Source organism: Anabrus simplex, chromosome 8 (genome assembly GCF_040414725.1).
Source record: "Anabrus simplex isolate iqAnaSimp1 chromosome 8, ASM4041472v1, whole genome shotgun sequence".
Classification (NCBI taxonomy): Eukaryota; Metazoa; Arthropoda; class Insecta; order Orthoptera; family Tettigoniidae; genus Anabrus; species Anabrus simplex.
Genome location: NC_090272.1, coordinates 87,794,345 through 87,815,307, shown reverse-complemented (window position 1 = coordinate 87,815,307; position 20,963 = coordinate 87,794,345). Strand labels below are relative to the sequence as shown.

Genomic DNA, 20,963 nt, shown 5'->3' with positions numbered 1-20,963 from the left:
CAATGAATGGGTAAATATGTCTGAGCAGTAAACTTCTGAAGTAATGACTATGTTAAAAAAAAAAAAAAAGTTGCACTCTGGAAACAGCAGTTTTTGTGCATTTTGTGGCATTTCTTGTAGTTGACAACCAAATATGCATATTCTGGCTATTAATAAATCCAGAAAGGTTAAACCATGCTTCATCACTGAAGAAAATTCTGTCCAAGTCCTTGTCGATTGATAAACGATTGGAACTGCTGACAATATTGTACTCTCTTCTCATTGTCTGCTTCTTTAATGCATTGACAACTGTAAATTTGTAAGGATTTCATTTAAATTCTGAACGTGTGACTCTGTGCTGACCACACAGAAACATTTTGTCTCCTGTACTAATGTCTGCATTGATGTAGTGGAACTCCTCAGCATTACATCAGAATTTTAGTTCAGTTTTGCATCAGAACATCCATTTCACAAAATTTATTAGTTAAACCTCTCACTGTATCATGATTAGAAGAGACCAAATTTGCAAAAGCATTCTCAAAACGCAAGTTTTACATTTTCTGAAAACTTACCACCTTACCACCAAGAATGAGATAGCTGGAAAATTTATAATGTCCAATAACGGACCATTACATTGGTATTATAAATTTATTCATTCAGGACAAATATTTCATGTTTCCTGTGGGAATCAACATCTATATCAACTTACCACCTTTACAAAAGACTTAATCTTAATACGAACTCAGTTTCAATTGCTAACATCATCATGATGAATTCCTTCCAGTGAACCAGGTAGTATGTTTTAGAACGATGTGCCTCCATTTGTTACTGCCTTAGTATGCTTCTTCTCTCTCTTGGACATCTTATATTAGTTTTCTCAGATCTGGTCTCACCACCTTTCGTTAAGGTGTCCAATCGGTCTTCGTCCCAGAACAGTCTTCTCGAAATACTGTCTTGGAATTCAAGTCAGCTGCATCCGCTTAACGTGTCCTAGTCGCTTCAACCTTGCAGCACTCGGCCTTTCTTCTATGGTGAGGCTGACCTGCAGGTCTCTTCATATCTCATTCCTAATTCTGTCTTTCTTTGTTTTCTGTACAGCGGATCTAAGAAACTTCATTTCACAAGCTAGCAGTTGACTTTCTTGTCTTTTATGTATGACGCCACTCTCCAGACTACATGTCATGATAGACACAGATACGTTTCAAACATGGTCTGCTTAGCCCTCTAAGGAACTACCTTGTCCCAAACTATGTTCCATACTTGATGGTATTTAAAGGTATTCACACATTCAATCTTCTCTCCCTCAAGGGTGAGGTTATAAGATGTATTTGTCCTGCTAACGCTCATTCACCCCCTGAGAACAATGTGATCTTGCTGCGATGGGGAGGCTTGCATGTCCAAATGAAGCAGATAGCCCAGCCACAGATGCGACCATATCAGATGGCTATCTGTCAAGAGACCAGACTAACGAATGGTTCATTGAAAGAGGGGTAACAGCCTTTCAGAAGATACAAGGGCAGCAGTCTAGATGATTGACTGATATGGCCTTGTAATAATACTCAACATGGCTTAGCTGTGTTGATACTGCTACAGAGCTGAAAGTAATGGGAAACTACAACCGTAACTAAATCCCGAAGACATGCAACTCTCACTGTATGAATGATGTACTGATAATGGCTTCCTCCCGGGTAAAATATTTCGGAGGTAAAATAGTCCCCCATTCGGATCTCTGGGTAGGGACTTCACGAGAGGGGGCGATCATCAGGAATATGGATAATGACATTGTACAAGTCCGAGCGTGGAATGTTAGAAGTTTGAATCGTTGTGGTAGGTTAGAGAATCTGAAAAGGGAGATGGATAGAATAAAATTAGATGTAGTTGGTATAAGTGAAGTAAGTTGGCAGGAAGAACAGGAATTTGGTCAGGCGACCACAGAATTATCAACATAAAATTAAACAGGGTAATGCAGGAGTTGGTTTAATAATGAATAATGAAATAGGGCAGCGGGTAAGCTACTACGACCAGCATAGTGAAAGGATTATTGTTAACAAGATAGACACCAAACCAATGCCCACTACAATAGTGCAGGTCTATATGCCTACTAGTTCAGCGGATGGTGAGGAAATCGAAAGAATATATGAACAGATAGAAGAATAAATACAGTATGTAAAAGATGGTGAGAATCTAATTGTGATGGGAGACTGGAATGCAGTGGTAGGCCAAGGAAGAGAAGGTAGGTAATGCAGTAGGAGAATTTGGATTGGGACAAAGGAACGAAAGAGGAAGTCGGCTGGGTGAATATTGCATCAATCACAATCTAGTCCTTGCTAATACTTGGTTCAAAAACCACAAACGACAGCTGTACACATGGACGAGACCTGGAGTCACTGGAATGTATCAGACTTCATTATGATTAGGCAGAGATTCAGAAACCAGGTGTTGGATTGCAAAACTTTCCCAGGAGCAGACATGGACTCTGAACACAACTTGTTGGTCATTAAATGCCATCTGAAGTTGAAGAAATTGAAGAAGAGAAGGAATCCAGTGAGAAGGATTGTTTCAAGGAGCATCTTGCTCAAGGACTAAATGGAAAGACTGAAGGAAACACAGTAGAAGAAGAATGGACAGCCTTGAAGAATGTGGTCAGTAGGGGTGCTGAAGAGATGTTAGGAAGAAAGGAAAGATCAACTAAGAATCAGTGCATAACTCAAAAGATGAACAATGAAAATACAAGAATGCGAAAAGTGAAGAGGGCAGAAAAGAATATAGGCAATTAAAGAATGAAGTGGATAGGAAGTGCAGGGCAACTAAGGAAAAATGGCTGAAGGAAAAGTGCAAGGATGTTGAAAGTAGTATGGTCCTAGGAAAGGTAGATGCTGCATACAGGAAAATCAAGGAAACTTTTGGAGAAAGGAAAACTAGGAGTTTGAATATTAAAAGCTCAGATGGAAAACCACTTCTAGGAAAAGGAGACAAGGCAGAAAAATGATGCTTGTTGTTTTAATGGGCCTAACATCGAAGGTCATCGGCCCCATATGGTTCTGAAACAAGAAGAGGCTGATGATGCTGATGAAATGGGTGACCCAATTTTGAGGTCAGAATTTGACAGAGCTTTGAGAGACCTAAACAGGAACAAAGCACCTGGAATTGATGACATTCCCTCTGAATTACTGACTGCTTTAGGAGAAACCAGCATGACGAGGTTATTCCATTTAGTGTGCAAGACGTGTGAGACAGGAGAAGTGCCATCCAATTTTTGGCAGAATATTGCTATACCTATTCCCAAGAAAGCCGATGCTGACAAGCGTGAAAACTACTGCACCATTAGTTTAGTATCTCCGGCCTGCAAAATTCTAACATGTATTATTTACAGAAGAATGAAAGACAAGTTGAAACTGAGTTTGGAGAAGATCAATTTGGCTTCAGAAGAAATGTAGGAACACGTGAAGCAATCCTGATTTTACGTCTGATCTTAGAGGATCGATTTAAGAACGGCAAGCCCACATACATGGTGTTCATAGATCTAGAAAAGGCATTTGATAATGTTGATTGGACCAAGCTATTTGAGATTCTGAAGGTGATCATGATCAGATACCGAGAAAGGAGAATTATCTACAATTTATGTGAAAATCAATCTGCAGTGATAAGAATCAAGGGCTATGAAAAAGAAGCAGCAATCCAGAAAGGGGTGGGACAAAGCTGCAGTTTGTCCCTCCTCTTTTTCAATGTTTATATAGAATAGGCAGTGATGAAATCAAAGAAGAATTTGGAAAGAGAATCACAATCCAAGGAGAGGAAATCAAAACCCTGAGACATTTAATAACAATGATAAAAAGGAGAAAACATAAGTTTTTGGTCACATTCTCCGGCATAATGACTTCATAAAGAACTTGATCGAAGGCAAGGAGATGGGAAAGAAAGGCAGAGGGAAACAGCGGAAGAAGATCATTGAAGAGGTAGTTGAGATGATGGGATGCCAAGGTTATGGAGACATGAAAAGGATTGCTGAGAGAAGAGATCAATGGTTGCAGCAACAAGGCAAAGCCTTTAGATAATGTTGATGATGATTGTTATTTTATCTGAGACTACAGAAGATCTGGAGAACTTGCTGAATGGTATGAACAGAGTCTTGGGTGAGGAGTACAAGATGAAAATAAATAAGTCTAAAACAAAAGTAATGGAGTACTTGCTGAATGATATGGACAGAATCTTGGTTGAGGAGTACAAGATGAAAATAAATAAGTCCAAAATAAAAGTAATGGAGTGCAGTCATACGAAGTCAGGTGATGCAGGAAATATTAGATTGGGAAATGAAGTCTTAAAGGGAGTGGATGAATATTGTTATTTGGGTAGTAGAACATTAGAACATTTATTGAACATAACAGGTGACTTCACCCCTATACATGTTCACATACAGAGTAAAATAAATAATAGAGAATAATAAAGTGAAGCAATACAAATTTAGCTGTCTGCTGCTACCGTCCGACCGTGTCATCCCCCTGGTGAGAAGAAGGCTGCCTTCCCCATGATGACACGGCCGGCCCTAACTGTGGGGCTCTAAGGAGAACCCCAACCATCCTACCAGATGACAGTGTGTTTTCTTCTCACCCTTCCATTACGACGGTTCACATCTAACTGGATCCTCTCTCCTCCCCTATCCAACCTATCGTATTCTTCCCTTCTTTGACTTATTTGGAGTGGGCCTTACCCACCCCGTCTTTCTCACTTGCCCATCCTCCCTTACTCCCCCCTAATATGCATGAATGGTGAGAAAAAAGCACCTGCCCTAATATAATAATATTAATGGACAACTCATATTACAAAAAAAAGGGTAAGGAAAGAAATTGTCGTATCCCCTGGGCATGCCATGAGGTTCGTTGGATACTCCGTAAACGTAAAACCCCCAAATAGAGTCACCACAGTAGTCATTCTCAGAACCTCGTGCCATGCCCCTCATTCCGTTGAATTAAAACCCCAGAATCAAGAGAGAAATAATGATAAATATAATAATAATAATAAGAATAATATATATCTGATAGTATTATTCCTAGCAGTCATTAGCTGTAGCAGTCACTTACTCAATGTTCAAACATGCTCATCAAGTGTCCTTATTGCGCTCTGCACTTGCATCACATTATTGTTCCTGACCTACACCTAATCAATACTCCAAACAACAACACTCAGCATTTCAGCACTTGCATTCCAACCAACTCTAACACAAACAGAAAGATCTTGCCTTCATGCAATCCCATATCATTACCCAACTCCACATACTTAACTAAGTACTTGACTCCTATATTCTCTAACCCATTAGAATTTTATCATACTATCCCATTCCCTTATATATACACTCTTCCCATATACATACATAACTATTCCACCCTCCTACCCCCTTGTCCACCCTCTAACTCACCCTCCTTCATTTTACTCTTGCAGGCCTTTTTTGCCGCACATAAATACCTGTTCAATTCACCCCCTTTTTCCCACTGCTTGATAATCCATCTCAAGATTGCTTTCTCATCCCCTCTCCCCAATATTTTCCGATGCTCGGCACTCAATAATCTGTGTCTTATCTCCCTCGTTTCCTCACAATCTCTTAGCAAATGAAATTCACCATTCACAGCTCCACAAAGTATACACCTTGTCTTATCCCTCCCCTGCAGCCACCCTGTATTCCTTTGCAATCCTAACAGCCACCACATCATCCCATATCGTTTTGACCTATCAACGTATCTAATATTCAACCCTGCTATCTCCTCTATTTTCGTCAAAACATTCAGCGAGTTTCTCAGTCTGCTTTCCCCCAATAATTTCTGCCTATGGATATCTCTAATTCTCCTTTCAAGTATCTTCATCCCTCTCACTTCTGTCTTCGACCAGACCTCCACCCATAGGTGTCCTAATCCTATCCTCTCCAAATATATTTGGGTAGTAAAATAACTAATGATGGCAGAAGTAAGAAGGATATAAAATGCAGGCCAACACAGGGAAGGAAGGCCTTACTTAAGAAAAGAAATTTGCTCACTTCGAACATTGATATAGGAATTCGAAAAATGTTTTTGAAGTCTTTCATTTGAAATTTGGCATTGTATGGAATTGAAACATGGATGATAACTTGCTCAGAAAGAAAGAGAATAGAAGCTTTTGAAATGTGGTGTTATGGAAGAATGCTGAAAGTGAGATGGATAGATCGAATCACAAATTAAGAGATACTGAATCAAATTAGTGAGAGGAGATTGTTGTGGCTAAATTTGATAAGAAGAAGAGATAGAATAATAGGACACATCTTAAGACACCCAGGACTTGTGCAGTTGGTTTTTGAGGGAAGTGTAGGCGGTAAGAACGGTAGGGGTAGACCAAGGTATGAATATGTCAAGCAGATTAGAACAGATGTAGGATGCAGCAGTTATGTAGAAATGAAAAGGTTAGCACAGGATAGGGTGGAATGGACAGCTGCATCAAACTAGTCTGTGGACTGATGACTCAAACAACAACTCCATATCAGTAGCTTTAATGTCTTCCCTGTCTGTTTTTCTACTTTTTATGAACCTGTATAGCATTTTCTGATTGCCTTTACTCTCTTCCTCAATTTTTGGGGGGAACACTTCCAAGCTCTTCTCTTTTTCTTCTTTCACTCCTCCTTTTGCCTGGAGTTTCTTATTCCTGTTCTAGTCTTCCTATTTTTTTTGTCATCTTTTGATCAATCAGTCACTACTGATCTGCATTTAGGGCAGTTGCCCAGGTGGCAGATTCCCTATCTGTTGTTTACCTAGTCTTTTCTTAAATAATTGCAAGGAATTTTGAAATTTATTGAACATCTCCTTTGGTAAATTAATCCAATACCTAACTCCTCCTCCTATAAACAATTATTTGCCCCAGTTTGTCCTTATGAATTACTACTTTATCTTCATATTGTGATATTTCCTTTGATACAATTCCCTGAGCCTGATTATGTTTTTCAACATCTTTGTTTCTCTTTGCCATTGTTTGTATGCTTTACTCTAACATTCCACCAACTTGTTTCATTCTCCTCAACTCTATCTTTTGTTTTACCTTGTTGTTCTAAATATGTTCTTTTCTTCATCAACACTACCTGTCTCATTTCTCGGCAATTTTATTGCCATAAAATTTTGGAAATCCTTCTTGATTTTTCAGTTTCCATTCTTTAATCTTTGGCAATCTTTTTACTGCTGTTGTAGCTTTTAAGTATACAATTTAGATCCACCAATAGAAGTCTGTGGTCACTATCCAAGCTTTCACTTGGGAAAACTTTCCTATCCCTCACTTTTTCTCCAATTAATTTACCAGTTATTTCATAAGCAATAACTGTCTTTGATTTTCCATCATTAACATATTGACTTCAAAACCACTACCACTTGGTAAAAGCACAACTTTCACACTAAGCTGGAATGCTATTTGGTTGAAGGATAGGTACCTGCTCGAAGTACAAAGTCAATGCTACGTTACTTCATTGTTGCCAATTTAAGCATACCTGCCATGCGTCTGAGTTCACTGTAGAAATAGTTTTGCAATGCAGAGTATATCGCAGTAAAACTGAACCATTTGTCAAAATAAATGGTGACAGGCAATAAAAAATTTAAAAAAGGATTGTCCGACTCCTTGGCTGAATGGTCAGCATTAAGGCCTTCAGTTCGGAGGGGACCGGCTTCTATTCCTGGCCGGGTTGGAGATTTTAATTGCGGGTGATTAATTCTTATTGCTCGGAGGATGGTTGTTTAGGTTTGTTCCAACAATCTTCTCTTCGTACTCAGGCAACACACCACACTACCAACCACCACAGAAACACGCAATAGTGATTACATCCCTCCGCATAGGGTTGGCATCAGGAAAGGCATCCGGCCGTAAAAAATGTTCAACACAGTTCGCACCTGCGACCCTACAAGGTGTGGGAAAAGCAGTAGAAGAAGAATGAAAAAGGATAGTTTATGAGAAAAAAGATTGTGACAATAATGTATGAAAATGATCCATTGGTTAGATTTCCAAACCATGAAAATAAACAGAGGAGCAGAATATTCATGTAAAAAACCAAACCAAACCCCATGGCTCTACAGCCCTTGAAGGACCTTGGCCTACCAAGCGACCGCTGCTCAGCCCGTAGGCCTGCAGATTACGAGGTGTCGTGTGGTCAGCACGACGAATCCTCTCGGCCGTTATTCTTGGCTTTCTAAACCGAGGAATATTCATGTAAAAAGTGTTAATCTTTGTGATTCTTGAAATTCACTGTCATTTATTAATATAAACCAAAATCATACAATCCAATGGTGCAGCCAGTTGGAGAAGTTATGCCAAATGAGATTTGACCGAGCAAGCAGATTAGCTGATTATGTTCCCCTAAGACAAGGTGAGGGCTCAAGTGTCAATGGACACCTGCTCTTCCCCTTGCTTCAGTCTCTACAGAATTCTCTGAATTGAAAAGCATCAGGTAATTTCAGTACTGTCAAAATACAATTAGATTTATTTTTTTTACCTCCAGGTCAGTCCAGTTCTATGTTAATAACTTTGCAGAGAACCCAACCCAATATTAACACTTGAACCGCGGCTGGTCATTTGTGATCCAGCTGTTATTTCTTTCTTCCCTATCTTCTACAAAAAAAAATTGTAGCATGTGTACAACCACGAAATAGTATGTGTTCTCAACGTGTGTGCCGTGTGAAGTGCCATTCCTACAAATCTATATATATATAATAACTTTTCCTGACTGACTGACTGATTCATCATCGCCGAGCCAAAACTACTGGACGTAAAGAAATGAAATTTTGGGGATATATTCAAATTAAGATGTAAGTGCTCGCTAAGAGAGGATTTTTGGATATTCCGTCACTAAGGGTTTACAGGTGTAAAAATTGGTATTTTGAATCTTCTTTAAAAATAAGAAAACACATATTTTTTTGTTTTCAGAAAATCCCAATAGGAGGGGTGAAAAAGGGGGTGAATGCCTTTAATCAGGATACCGGTACTTATATCTCAGAAACTGAAGATATTACAGACCTGAACATTGGTACTTTAGATCTCTTTTAAAAATAAAGAAATACGTACTTTTGTTTTTTGAAAATCCAAGTAATGGGAGGGTGAAAAGGGGAGTGAATTTTTAAAATGAGTGCATCTATATCTCAAAACTTTGAAAGTTTACAGATGTAAAAATTGGTATTTAGAATCTTCATTAAAAATAAAGAAACACGTATCTTTTTGTTTTCGGAAAATCTCAATAAGAGGTGTGAAAAGGGGTGAAAAAGTGGTTGAATGCCTTTAATGAGGATACTTATATCTCAGAAACTGAAGACATTACAGGCGTGAAAATTAGTGTTTGGGATCTTCTTTAAAAATAAAGAAACACTTTTTTTTTTTTCTTTTTTGGAAAATCCAGTTAATGGGAGAAGGTGAAAAGGGGGTGAATATTTTAAATGAGTGTATCTATATCTCAAAACTTTTAAAGTTTATAGAAGTAAAAATTGGTATTTAGAATCTCCTTTAATAATAAAGAAACACATACTTTTTTGTTTTCGGGAAATCCCAATAGGAGGGGTGGAAAAGGGTGAAAAAGGGGTTGAATGCCTTTAATGAGACTACTTATATTTCAGAACCTGAAGATATTACAGACCTAAAAATTGGTATTTGGGATCTACTTTAAAAATAAGGAAACAGGTATTTTTTCGTTTTTGAAAAATCCAAATAATGGGGGTGAAAAGGGGGGGATGAATTTTTAAAATGAATGTGTCTACATCTTAAAACTTTAAAAGTTTACAGATATAAAAATTGGCATTTAGAATCTCCTTTAAAAATAAAGGAACATGTATTTTTTTGTTTTCTGTAAATCTCAATAGGAGGGGTGTAAAAGGATGAATAATGGGTTGAATGCCTTTCATGAGCATACATATATCTCAGAAACTGATGATATTACAGAAATGAAAATTTGTATATGGGATCTCCTTTAAAAATAAAGAAACACGTATTTTTTTGTTTTTGAAAAATCCAATTAATGGCGGTTAAAGAGGAGTGACAAATTGGGGTGAATTTTTTGAAAGACTATATCTACAGAATATCTGAGAAACGTAAAATGTTACAGACGTAAAAAGTGGGTATTTGGAATCTCCTGTAAATGTAAAGAAACATAGGTGATTTGTTTTTGGAAACTCCACTTAAGGAGAACTAAAAAGGGGTGAAATTTTAAAATGAGAATTTCTACAGCATATCTCAAAAAACTTAACATGTAGAAGTGAAAAATGGTAGGACACATAAATCAAAAACTGAAGAAGTTAGAGTCGTGATAATTGGCATTTAGAAGATCCTTTACTATTAAAGAAACAAGTATTTTTGCCGGAAAATTCACTTGTGAGCGGGGGGGGGGGGAGGAATGTGAAAGGAAGTGAAAAGAAAGTGAATTATTTTTATGGGGATACTTATATCTCAAAACTGAAGGTAATAGACATGAACATTGGTGTTTGGAATCTCCTTTAAACATAAAGAAACACACCTTCTTGTAATTCTTTTTTCTTTGGGGGTGTGTGTGTAAATAAACTTAACGGCGGTGGGATGTAAAAGGAGGTGAGACCAATTGATTGTACTGTTCATAATGTACTTACAAGGAGCCTCCGTTGCTCAGGCGGCAGCGCGCCGGCCTCTCACAGCTTGGTTCCACGTTTCAAATCCCGGTCACTCCATGTGACATTCGTGCTGGACAAAACGGAGGCGGGACAGGTTTTTCTCCGGATACTCCAGTTTTCCCTGTCATCATTCATTCCAGCAACACTGTCCAATATTTCATTTCATTTGTCAATCATCGATCATTGCCCAGAGGAGTGCTTCGGCAGCCGGCACAATTCCTATTTTGTTGCCGCTAGATGGGGCTTTATTCATTCCATTCCTGACCCTGTTGAATGACTGGAAACAGGCTTTAGATTTTTGATGTACTTATTCTGATCATAAACCGATCATTTTTAATCTTTCCTGGGTTCGTTTTTCAACAGCCATCTTTTTCTTCGGAGAACGTTCTTAGGTTACAGTAGATTCCCCTGGCATATAAATAAAAAATTTAAACACATTTGAAATAAATTATAGGAATGAGATTGACCGTCAAATTCTTCACCTCTATAATAAGGTCAATAATGCACGGAAGTATGTTATTCGTATCGCCACAAATCCCACACACTTGTCTACGTGCGACAATGGTGCTGGTCACATTGTCAACAATGGCAATGGCAGCAGATGTAATTTACCGCCAAGTAGCGGTCTTGCATCTTGCTGTGGGGTCCAGAACATCTATAATAATAATAATAATAATAATAATAATAATAATAATAATAATAATGTTCTGGACCATCGTCAGATGTGCGGACCGTGCTGGAAATGGGTACTGGATGGGTAATGACTAAGAATGCAGTCCGGCCGCGGGTTCAGTACCACCAAGGTACCCAAGACGACACCACGCCTGATCTCCTGAAGGAATGCATCCATATTAAAAATGCTTATAGGAAAAGATAGCAAAGATTTAGGGACCCAACTGACCAGGTGGAATACCTGGACCTAGCCCGGGAAGTATGAAATCGATTGCTGGAAAGAAAGATTGAAAAATGGGGAGAAACTTGCCGTAATCTATTAGAAAACGAGTCAGATCGTGAATTTTGGTGGATTCTAGCAGAAAACGAGTCAGATCGCAAATTTTGGCAGATTATATATCTAAAACAATAAGCATTCAATTATAAATTTCAGTATAATACCGTAGCGAAGCACGGGTATCTTGCTAGTAAGCTATATGCAGCATAATGTACATCTGTGTACTGATGTCAGATGATTGGTCTCTAAAAATGGACGAGATGGAAGCCTTTCTTGCTGTACTGTACATTTGTGGTGTCATAGGAGCAAGGGCTTAGAACTGGACTCATTGAGGGTCAGCAAAGTAGGACAATCCTATTATCCACATATTCATTATTTGTGTGGTTAATATTCTACATCAAAATACACTACTTGCATTAAATTTCAAAAAAGATATCCAGCACAGGTACTGGTATATTCATTGACTCTATACTTGCTACAAATAGTTCTTTTTCAAAGTATAGAGAAGAAAGAACCAACAGCTGGGTCACAAATGACCAGCTGCGGTTCTAGTGTTAAAAGGAATGTTCTTCACAAATGTATAACTTTTAGTTCTTTATATTGTTACAGTGTTTACCAGAAGAGGCCTGGATTTGCAGATGCAGCAGGTGTGCAGTATGAGCGTCTACTGTCTGCCCTGTTATTCCTACGAGCACTCAACAGAACAGACAATTTTGAGTTGGCTCAGAATATGCATGACATTGGGAGCTTTGATGATAATGTGCTTTTCTGTCATCAAGATGACTGCATTACAGGATATTTCATCCAGCAGAAGCATTTCCAGAAGGAGGAACGTTCAGATTGTGATATCACCCACAATCTTCTTACATATTTCATCTCATTTGAGCTTATTCTTGAGAAATATAATGTTGATGAATTGGAGGTTGTGTTTTACACAAACTCTCAGCTGTCTAAACTCAGGCTAGGTGAAGACTGTAGTGACCACATATTGAGTACGGGAGGTTACCGGTTCCAGTACACCCTTGAAGATGATAACATCCAATTATTCTTGTCTGAGCTGAAGAAATATAAAGACATTCTATGTCAACTCTGTGAATGTTCCAGTGAAATCATTAAAACTGATGTTGGTAAAATAAAGGCACAGTTTAAGTGTAAGGATTTTAAGAGTAAACTAAGTAGACTCGAAATGCAAGCTTCTTCTGAGATGGTGATGAAAATGATTGATGAAATCAAAGGACTAGATAATGAAACCAAGTTTGAAAGTTTTCTGAAGCACTTAAATGTTTTCCATTGTCAGACTGGAGAGAAATCGAAGATTATGAAATTAATAGAAACTGAGTTTCACACAGCATGTGGAACTAATGATGAGATGGTTGTGGATGATGCTATTAAGCTTTTCATGAACAATATTGATACTTGGTCCAACAAAAAAGGTGAATCCATTGCCCTAACGGCAGATGCACCTTTGTGGAAGAAAGTGCTTGAAACATTGATTAACAACTTAAACTCAGTTAAACTTAAGGAGTTGGAATCTCTGAGAGTGCAGTTTAATGAAATAGAACTGAAAACTTTCAGTGAAAAAGTACAAGGTTTAGATTCCTTGAAAATTTCAGTGAATAGTCATGACACGTCTCTAAGCTTACTTAAGGTATATCAGGTCCTGGAAGGCAGTGAACCCCATCTTGTTCTTTCTGCAAATGCTGTCGAGAGTCACTTACCTGCAATATTACAGCTATGTCAGAATAAGTGGTGTAGTGCTCTGCTTGTAGATGGCATGGTCAAGCCTCAGATAGAGCGTGAACTTAAACAGAAAGTTAAGAAATTGTTCATAATAGTTTCTACAAAAGGTTACAGCGAGAAAGTTTCTCTCTTTCATGACACATGTAATATACTACAGTTAGATGAAGCATCTCAAGAATCTTTGAAAATGAAACAGTTTACATTTCAAGGTTATAATGTATGTCTTAAAAATTTCCTTGAAAAAGATCCCAAGTTAATTGATGTAATCAGTGGAGACGTTCTAGCTTTACTTATATCTAGCAAGAATCCAATAGAAGTTGGAAGAAAATTACAACCAGTTGTAAACTACTACATCCCTCAAACTCTTGTGCAGAAACGAAATGTCAAGAAAGAGATACTTCGCTGCAGAGACCCTAATACTTTATTTGCAATCAAAGTGGATAAAAAAGTGTTCAGCGGATTAATTCATTGCTATACGAAATACGCAAAAAAAAAGTACAGACAGAGTAAGAAGTTGCTGAATGAGACACAGATTATTCATCTCAAGAATAAAAGTGAAGAGGAACAATTCAAAGAGCAAATGGTTGCTGAAGGACAAAATGTTCACTTACTTAAGAAAGATAAGAATGGATTATATTGGAAATGGTCAAAGGGAGTCGTGGATGTAATCAGACACTTCATTGATCCCATATATACAAAGACATATCCATTATCACTTGCTCCAAAAATTCCTGGTGAGTTAAGACTGATAATTGCTGAACCCGGTATGGGGAAGACTACACTGTTGAACCAACTGGCTCATCAAACTAAGCAAGCAGACCCATCAACATGTGTTATAACAATTAACCTTTTTGACCAATCGAAAATGCTTGAAAACGATTCACTGGATAAAGGTGAACAAGAAAATTTCTTGAAACAAATAGTTAGCTCTGGAAGAGAGAGTGACATTCTTGAAGATGCACTTTTAAATTACATTATCTGTAATTTACTTAATGTAGTAATCCTCATTGATGGCTTTGATGAAATAAGTCCATATTATGCTGAGGGAGGCATCAAACTATTAAAAAACCTTCAAAAGAAGAATGTTGGAAAGCTGTGGATCACTTCACGCCCTGTGTTGAATGAAAAACTGCAAAATGAGTTGTCCACACTGCCACTTTCCTTGGAACCATTTAGCACTAGTGATCAGAAAAACTTCTTAATGAAGTATTGGAAAAGTGAAAAGGTTAAACCAAATGAGGTGGAGAAATTTGTTGGTGCTGTTCTGAAAGTGATGGAAAGATCTTTAGGAAAACATGATATTGAATTGGCAGCAATACCTCTCCAGACTATGCTAATAGCTGAAGCATTTAAACCTGCTTATGAAATTTTTGTGAAAACTGGAGATACTCAGTTACCCAAACAACTAGATCTCATTAAACTTTATGAACTTTTCATTGAAAAGAAGTATGCAATTTATCTTGAGAGCCGAGAGGGTATTTCACAGACTAACCCTGTTTACAAGAAACATTTTTCTCGTTGTGAGAAAGAAAACTATGAAAAGCACAGCATATTAGCTCTGACATTGCTACTCTCAGAAGATGATCTCAAGTTCTTGAATTACTCCTACATTATGCAGCAGCATAACATGCTACTAAAGGATTCTGAAGAGATTGCAAGAGTGGGCATTGTTTCTGATATCCATGATGGAAAAGCTCATTTTGTGCACAGAACCTTTGCTGAATATTTTCTTGCTCTTTGGCTCATAAATAATTTCCATAAGTTGAGACAATTTCTTCTGAAAAAACTATTTGATCCCAGTTTTAGATTTATTCTCAACTGGTTTGACCAAATGTTGGCAAAAGGACGTGAAATTCATGAAGCTGTGCTAAGTGATGATGAATCCAAAATTAGAGCAATACTGAATACAAATGCAGACATAGAGGAGAGGGATGATGGAGGCAGAACACCAGTTCATTTGGCTATTATGTATGGGAGAAGTTCCATTCTCAAACTTCTGCTGTCATGGGGTGCCAGTGTCGATGTTATTGATCAAGTGTTGGCATGGAAACCTATTCAGTATGCTGACCATTCTGAAGCATGGGAGTCTGTTGATATACTTTTACAAAGTGGAGCTAATACAAGTGATCTACACAATCTTAGTGATATTATCAACAATGATGTGAAGCTCAATAAGGTTCTATCACTATCATTTGAAAGAGGATACACTAATGTAGTAGCATTCATACTGTCCAAGAATGTTAAAGTTGACAAGGTCGTTGACTGTGAAGGATCTACCCTGTTGCATACGGCTGCCAGATTTGGTCATACTCAAATGCTTGCATACCTAATGTGTTATAAGGCTGGAATGAGGAAATATGGAAAATATGGGAAAAGTATTTGTCCTTTTCCGAATAATGAACCAGTGTGCTATTCAGACCTCCTCTTGAAGTTGAAGAAATTAAATGTGAATATTGCAAATCATTCTGGATACACACCTCTTCATCTAGCTGTTATTGGAGGCCATAAAGAAACTGTGCAGTTCTTATTGAAAGTTGGAGGCAACATAAATCACAGAGATGGTATGGGGTACACACAACTCCATTGGGCTGTTCGGACAGGTTGCCTTTCCCAAGTAAAGAGAATCCTCAGCTATGATGCTAATGTCAATAAACTCAGCACTGCTAATGAAACCCCTCTTCACCTAGCAGTACAGCAGGTACACTATGAAAAATGTAACACAACAACCAACTTGGCTGTAATTCAGTCTCTTCTTGCTGCAGGTGCTAGTATGCATTTTGAGGACTCTAGTGGCTTAACACCTGTTCACTGGGCTTCAGCTAATACTAATTCGAGTGTGCTTCGAGAACTAATCCGGTCTGGAGCTGACGTGAGAGAGACTGACCATCTCAGGAGTAGTGCTCTTCACTGGGCAGCGTGGCGAGGAAATAGCCAGAATGTGCACTTACTGCTGCAGGCTGGAGCCCAGTGTAATGCGGTTAATGCACAAGGCAATACGCCATTGCATTGGGCTGCAGCACAAGGACACATTGCGGTAATGACACAACTATTATGTCATCAAGCTGATGTGAATGTTTTTAATAACAGTGGCTGTACTCCACTGTGTATAGCACGTAAAAACATGAAGGATAATGCTGCACTTCAACTGATCGTAGCAGGAGGTCAAACATGTGGTACATGCTATAATTACATCACTGCTTCTCAGTAATCACATTTTCTTAAGCAGTGGTACCGAAAGATCATGAAAAATTTTCTCTTCTAAAATTCGTCTTGGAATCTTTCACCAGGGTAAGTAGAACGGCATATTTATATAGCTGGCATTCTATTTGCTAATATCTATTTGCTAATATACATTGAATTGACATTCAATTTTATTAACATTTTATATTCTGGTTCAGAATAGATGGTCTAAGTTCAGATGAATTATAATGCAGACATATTTTAATGATTTCCATTCTGGAACACAGAACATAAACTGTGGTCAATATTTACACTTGCCCTGATGATTGGGGTGTGGAACCCAAGGCCTGTTCATTTATTACATATCACAGTAATATCATTGGGATAAGTGGAAATAATTCAGTTTGACATACAATACCAATAGAAATGTAATTTCTCCTTAATTTTCATACATTTCATACATTTAACATACATTATAAGAATCAAATTTGAATTTGCCTCGTTTCTCAAATGGTGGAGGTGGTAGATATTGAAAAATATTCTTCAAGTTGAAATATACTCTTGTGCTCAATGTTGGGCCAATGAAATATTGTTGTTGAGTGAATTCTTCGAACAAATTTCACTTCCATATGGCTCCTTTTCCATCAGCTGACCAAGATATATTTTGATTTTTTTCTTATGACAAAATTTTGCAAGAATCCGTGGAATCCTGCGCTGTTGATAAATATGTATGCATTACATTTGTGAAATTATGTTCTTCATCCATTTCTTTGATCTCAACTTCCAGTTCAAAATCATTTGTGCATTCTTCAGGATTATCTCCATCACTACTTTCCTCATGATTCACTGCTGTCTTTTTAGGTTTTTTCACTTGATTTTCAGATTTTGTCCTTTCATTTTCATTCAGCTTTAGAAATGCCTCCTCTGAGGTGATAACTTTTGCCCCTCCACAGATTCTTTTTTCTTCCATGAGTGACTCTTGCTGCTTGATTTAATTGCTCTAGAAGCAACTCTTCAAATGAGACCCCTTGTGTGCTTGATGTTGTTTCTGGGGAAGCAATATCATTTGAATCAGATGTTGATGGCCAAGCTGAGAGAGTTTCTTCATTACATACTGATAATGGAAGAGCTCAGGTAATTTCTTCACATGACACTTTTGATGCCAGAGATGGCAGAGCTCCTACAAGCCTAATTGTTGATGATTGATGAGTTACATTGCTTTGACCTTGTTGCAAACATAACTTTCATAACTTTCTACCAGGATTACTGCACTCTAATATGGAAATATCCCAGCCTTTTCAAATCCACTCCGTCGAATAGTAGGATCTAGTTCTGGCCATATTCTTGATATGATGGATGCAAACGTTGATTTTGGTAACTTATAACCAAAAATTTTTTTTGCCATTTTATGAGTTCTTTGTTCCATTACAAGATATACATTCTCTTATTTAGGTCTTTGAACAAGCAAGATACTAAGATGTGAACTATGGCCATACATCAAGATATAAAGCAGCACACTACAACTAGGCTGAAATCAAGAAAACCAGCGTGGAAGACAGCTTTGGACCTGTCGTCCTTGGTTCAATCCCAGGAATGCCTGGAGAGAAGAGTGGAGGAGGTCTCCCTGACCCCAGCATGAAACTGGCTGGCTTCAGTTTGCCCCGTGCTGTTTGGTCAACCCTGAACAGGATCCAATGTTGTGTTGGTAGGTCTGGCACAGCCTTGCATCTATGGGGAGGGGTAGATTCTCCCTGCTATGACTGTGGTGCTCAAGTGCAGTCTATCAAGCACATAGTTCTAGAGTGACCCCTACGTGCATTTCTTGGTTCTGCGGAGGAATTCTTTGAAGTAACACCGGAAGTGATTACATGGATAAAATATTGGACATTAAATAAAAGTGAAGTCCTAATGCTGTCACCAACTTGTATATTTTGTATTATGTTTCTATATTTTGATTGTCATGTACACATCATACTCTAATAAAAATAATCAAACTTGTCTTTCAGAGGGAATATTCTGTAAGAAATTGTTCTCAAAGAAGTTCTTGAATGTTCCATTCATCCATTTTTTGTGACTGCATAAGTCATGCCAGGATACTCTTCTCCTTTTGCAATCCATGAATCCCATACATTCTTCCCCTTGAATGAAATTAGTGGTGGCAATTCCCCTCCAGCAGCATTTCCTTTCCTCCCATTAACACTGTGATATTTTCTTGCCTGGGACTACTGGTTAATGCATGGGCAGCAACTCCCTTTTTACCGACGACCTTGATTCTATTTGGGTCCAAACAAAAACTGGTTTCATGATTGTTATAAATCTGTGATGGAGCAACACCATTGGTGACTTCTTTCAGGAGTTAAAAATAAGTTGAAATGACAAAAGGGTCCATACTTCTTTTTCTGGCTACTTCTACACTTTGAGGTTTCTTCTAGCTCAAATTAAATGTTTTCTTGAACCTGCTGAGATAATCATCACTTGGTATTCCATTCTTGAAGGGAGTCACAATGTTATTTTCACTTACATAGCATCCTATGGTATCTAAAATTTCTCTTTTTGAGAGATCAAAACCCCACTTCTTCATTGTTTTTATACCATCAACAATTATCTTCTCTACTTCATAAGGGATAGCAGTAGGTCTACCCATAGTCATACTTTTAACACTTCTTTGTCCTTTGACATGTTTAAATAATGTTTGTTTAGGTATTTTGTATGTTTTTGTAGCCCTATATAATGTCAATTGTCCACTTTTAACAAGTTCACAGCAATCTTCAAATCGTCCTTGGAGTATGATGGAGGTTGAGTTTTACGAACATATGTACGTACCAATTCTGGAACAAATGGTTTGATTACTAACTTGATGGGGGAAGTGGAACCTAATGGGTTGCACTTATCCAGTGATAATTTAATCTGGAGCAAGAGGAACCTATATTCATTTCACTCATAGTAACAAAATTGCATCTACCACACTACTACGGCATGTTAAGATATTATTTAACTCATACTTACTGATTTAACCTTAATGTCATCATCATCATCTTCCTTCCAAGTATTGGGCCATGTGACCCGTTAAGGTCTTGCATTTTTCTTTTTGTAAGACTTGAAAGCAATCAAATGTCCTTCCGACAGGTTGCTAGCCTGAAGGAAGTTAACTTTAATGTAATCTCTACATTTCTTGGTGTAACACTCATAAAATGATATGTCACATTAGGTCACACTAGGAGCAGATGTGACGCACATCCAAAGAGTAGTGTATCACAACTTTACTGCTGAGAATTTCGGGTATGTAGCAATTCTCGCGTGTTTTCAAAAGTAGCAAGATGAAATTCTCGCAGGTAGCGCCACTTCATATGTATTATTCATGCGACGATAGCCATGGGTTCCACTTTCCTGGTGTACCTTATACTTCTTTCAATGATTCCTATCTTTTCCATATTTTTTGCTTTTTCAGACCATCCTTCTTTTATATAAAAAATTAAGTACCCAGAAGTGAACCATAATATCATCATCATCATTCCATGTCTGGTCAGCATTTCCAAAATGTAGCAACTCCAATGGCCTTGTTGTTCACCTCGATCAGGTCCTGTGTAGTGCAGGGTTGTTCTAGTAGAGGACAGATGAGCAGGTGGTTCGGATCTTGTGTTACACGACACTCGCAGGATGCGTCTCCATCAGCTGGAAGTACGTCCCATTTTGGCATGTTGGTCTTGCAAAGAGGGACGCCCACCCTAAGATGATTAAGTGATCTCCAAATAGGGTAGGGCAGGTAATTTCCTGGAGCTAGCTCTTCCTTTGCAGGGGTATCAGACTGCAGCATGCTCTTCCACCTGGTGATGTGGTTAGACTCCGATGTTCCTACTAGAGGTTGAGTCCTGGTGATGAAGCTCTTTCTCGACTTTAGTCGACAGACTACAGCCTGGTGATCATGTAGTGGATGGCGAGAATCATTAATCTGCTTCATCCTATCTGCATCAGCAGCAACAGCCCTTCTGATAGTGGGGGGAGCTATTCCAACAATCGGTGAGAGTTTGTCAACTGGAGTTGGCTTCAGACATCCCGAAAAGATTTGTACGGTGTCGTTGATTGCAATGTCAACCTGCTTGGTGTGAGTGGATGCACTCCACACAGGTGAAGCGTACTCTGCAGCAGACACACACAAAGCAAGAGCAGAGGTTCTCAGGACGCGAGGGCTTACTCCCCAGGTGGTGGCTGTGAGCTTTCTCAAAATATTGTTCCGTGAACTAACTTTCAGCCTGGTGTTGTGGCAATGTTTCTTGAAGGACAGTGTTCGGTCAAGAGTAACGCCTAGATACACAGGTGTTGGACAATGTTAAAGTCGTTTGCCTTGCCATGTAACGTCCAGTTCCCGCCGAGCTTCTCTATTCCTTAAGTGAAATGTGCACATCTGAGTCTTGTTGGAATTTGGCTTTAGATGATTGCCTTCATAGTAAGAGCCAAGAGTATCCAGTACAGAAATCAACTTTCCCTCCACCTCT

At 38.4% G+C, this 20,963-nt stretch overlaps 1 protein-coding gene across 3 annotated transcripts in view; it reads left to right on the top strand.

Moving 5' to 3' along the window:
• LOC136879149 (uncharacterized) overlaps window positions 1–18,476 on the top strand; it is a 37,499-nt gene extending 19,023 nt beyond the window's left edge. For all 3 annotated transcript variants that reach the window (XM_067152902.2, XM_067152903.2, XM_068228952.1), the window contains exons 3-4: window positions 12,160–16,578; window positions 17,923–18,476. In XM_067152902.2, coding sequence (XP_067009003.2) covers window positions 12,160–16,498 — 4,339 coding nt within the window. In that variant the 3' untranslated portion in view covers window positions 16,499–16,578; window positions 17,923–18,476. The remainder of the gene's footprint in view (window positions 1–12,159; window positions 16,579–17,922) is intronic.
• The last annotated feature ends 2,487 nt before the right edge of the window (window positions 18,477–20,963 follow it).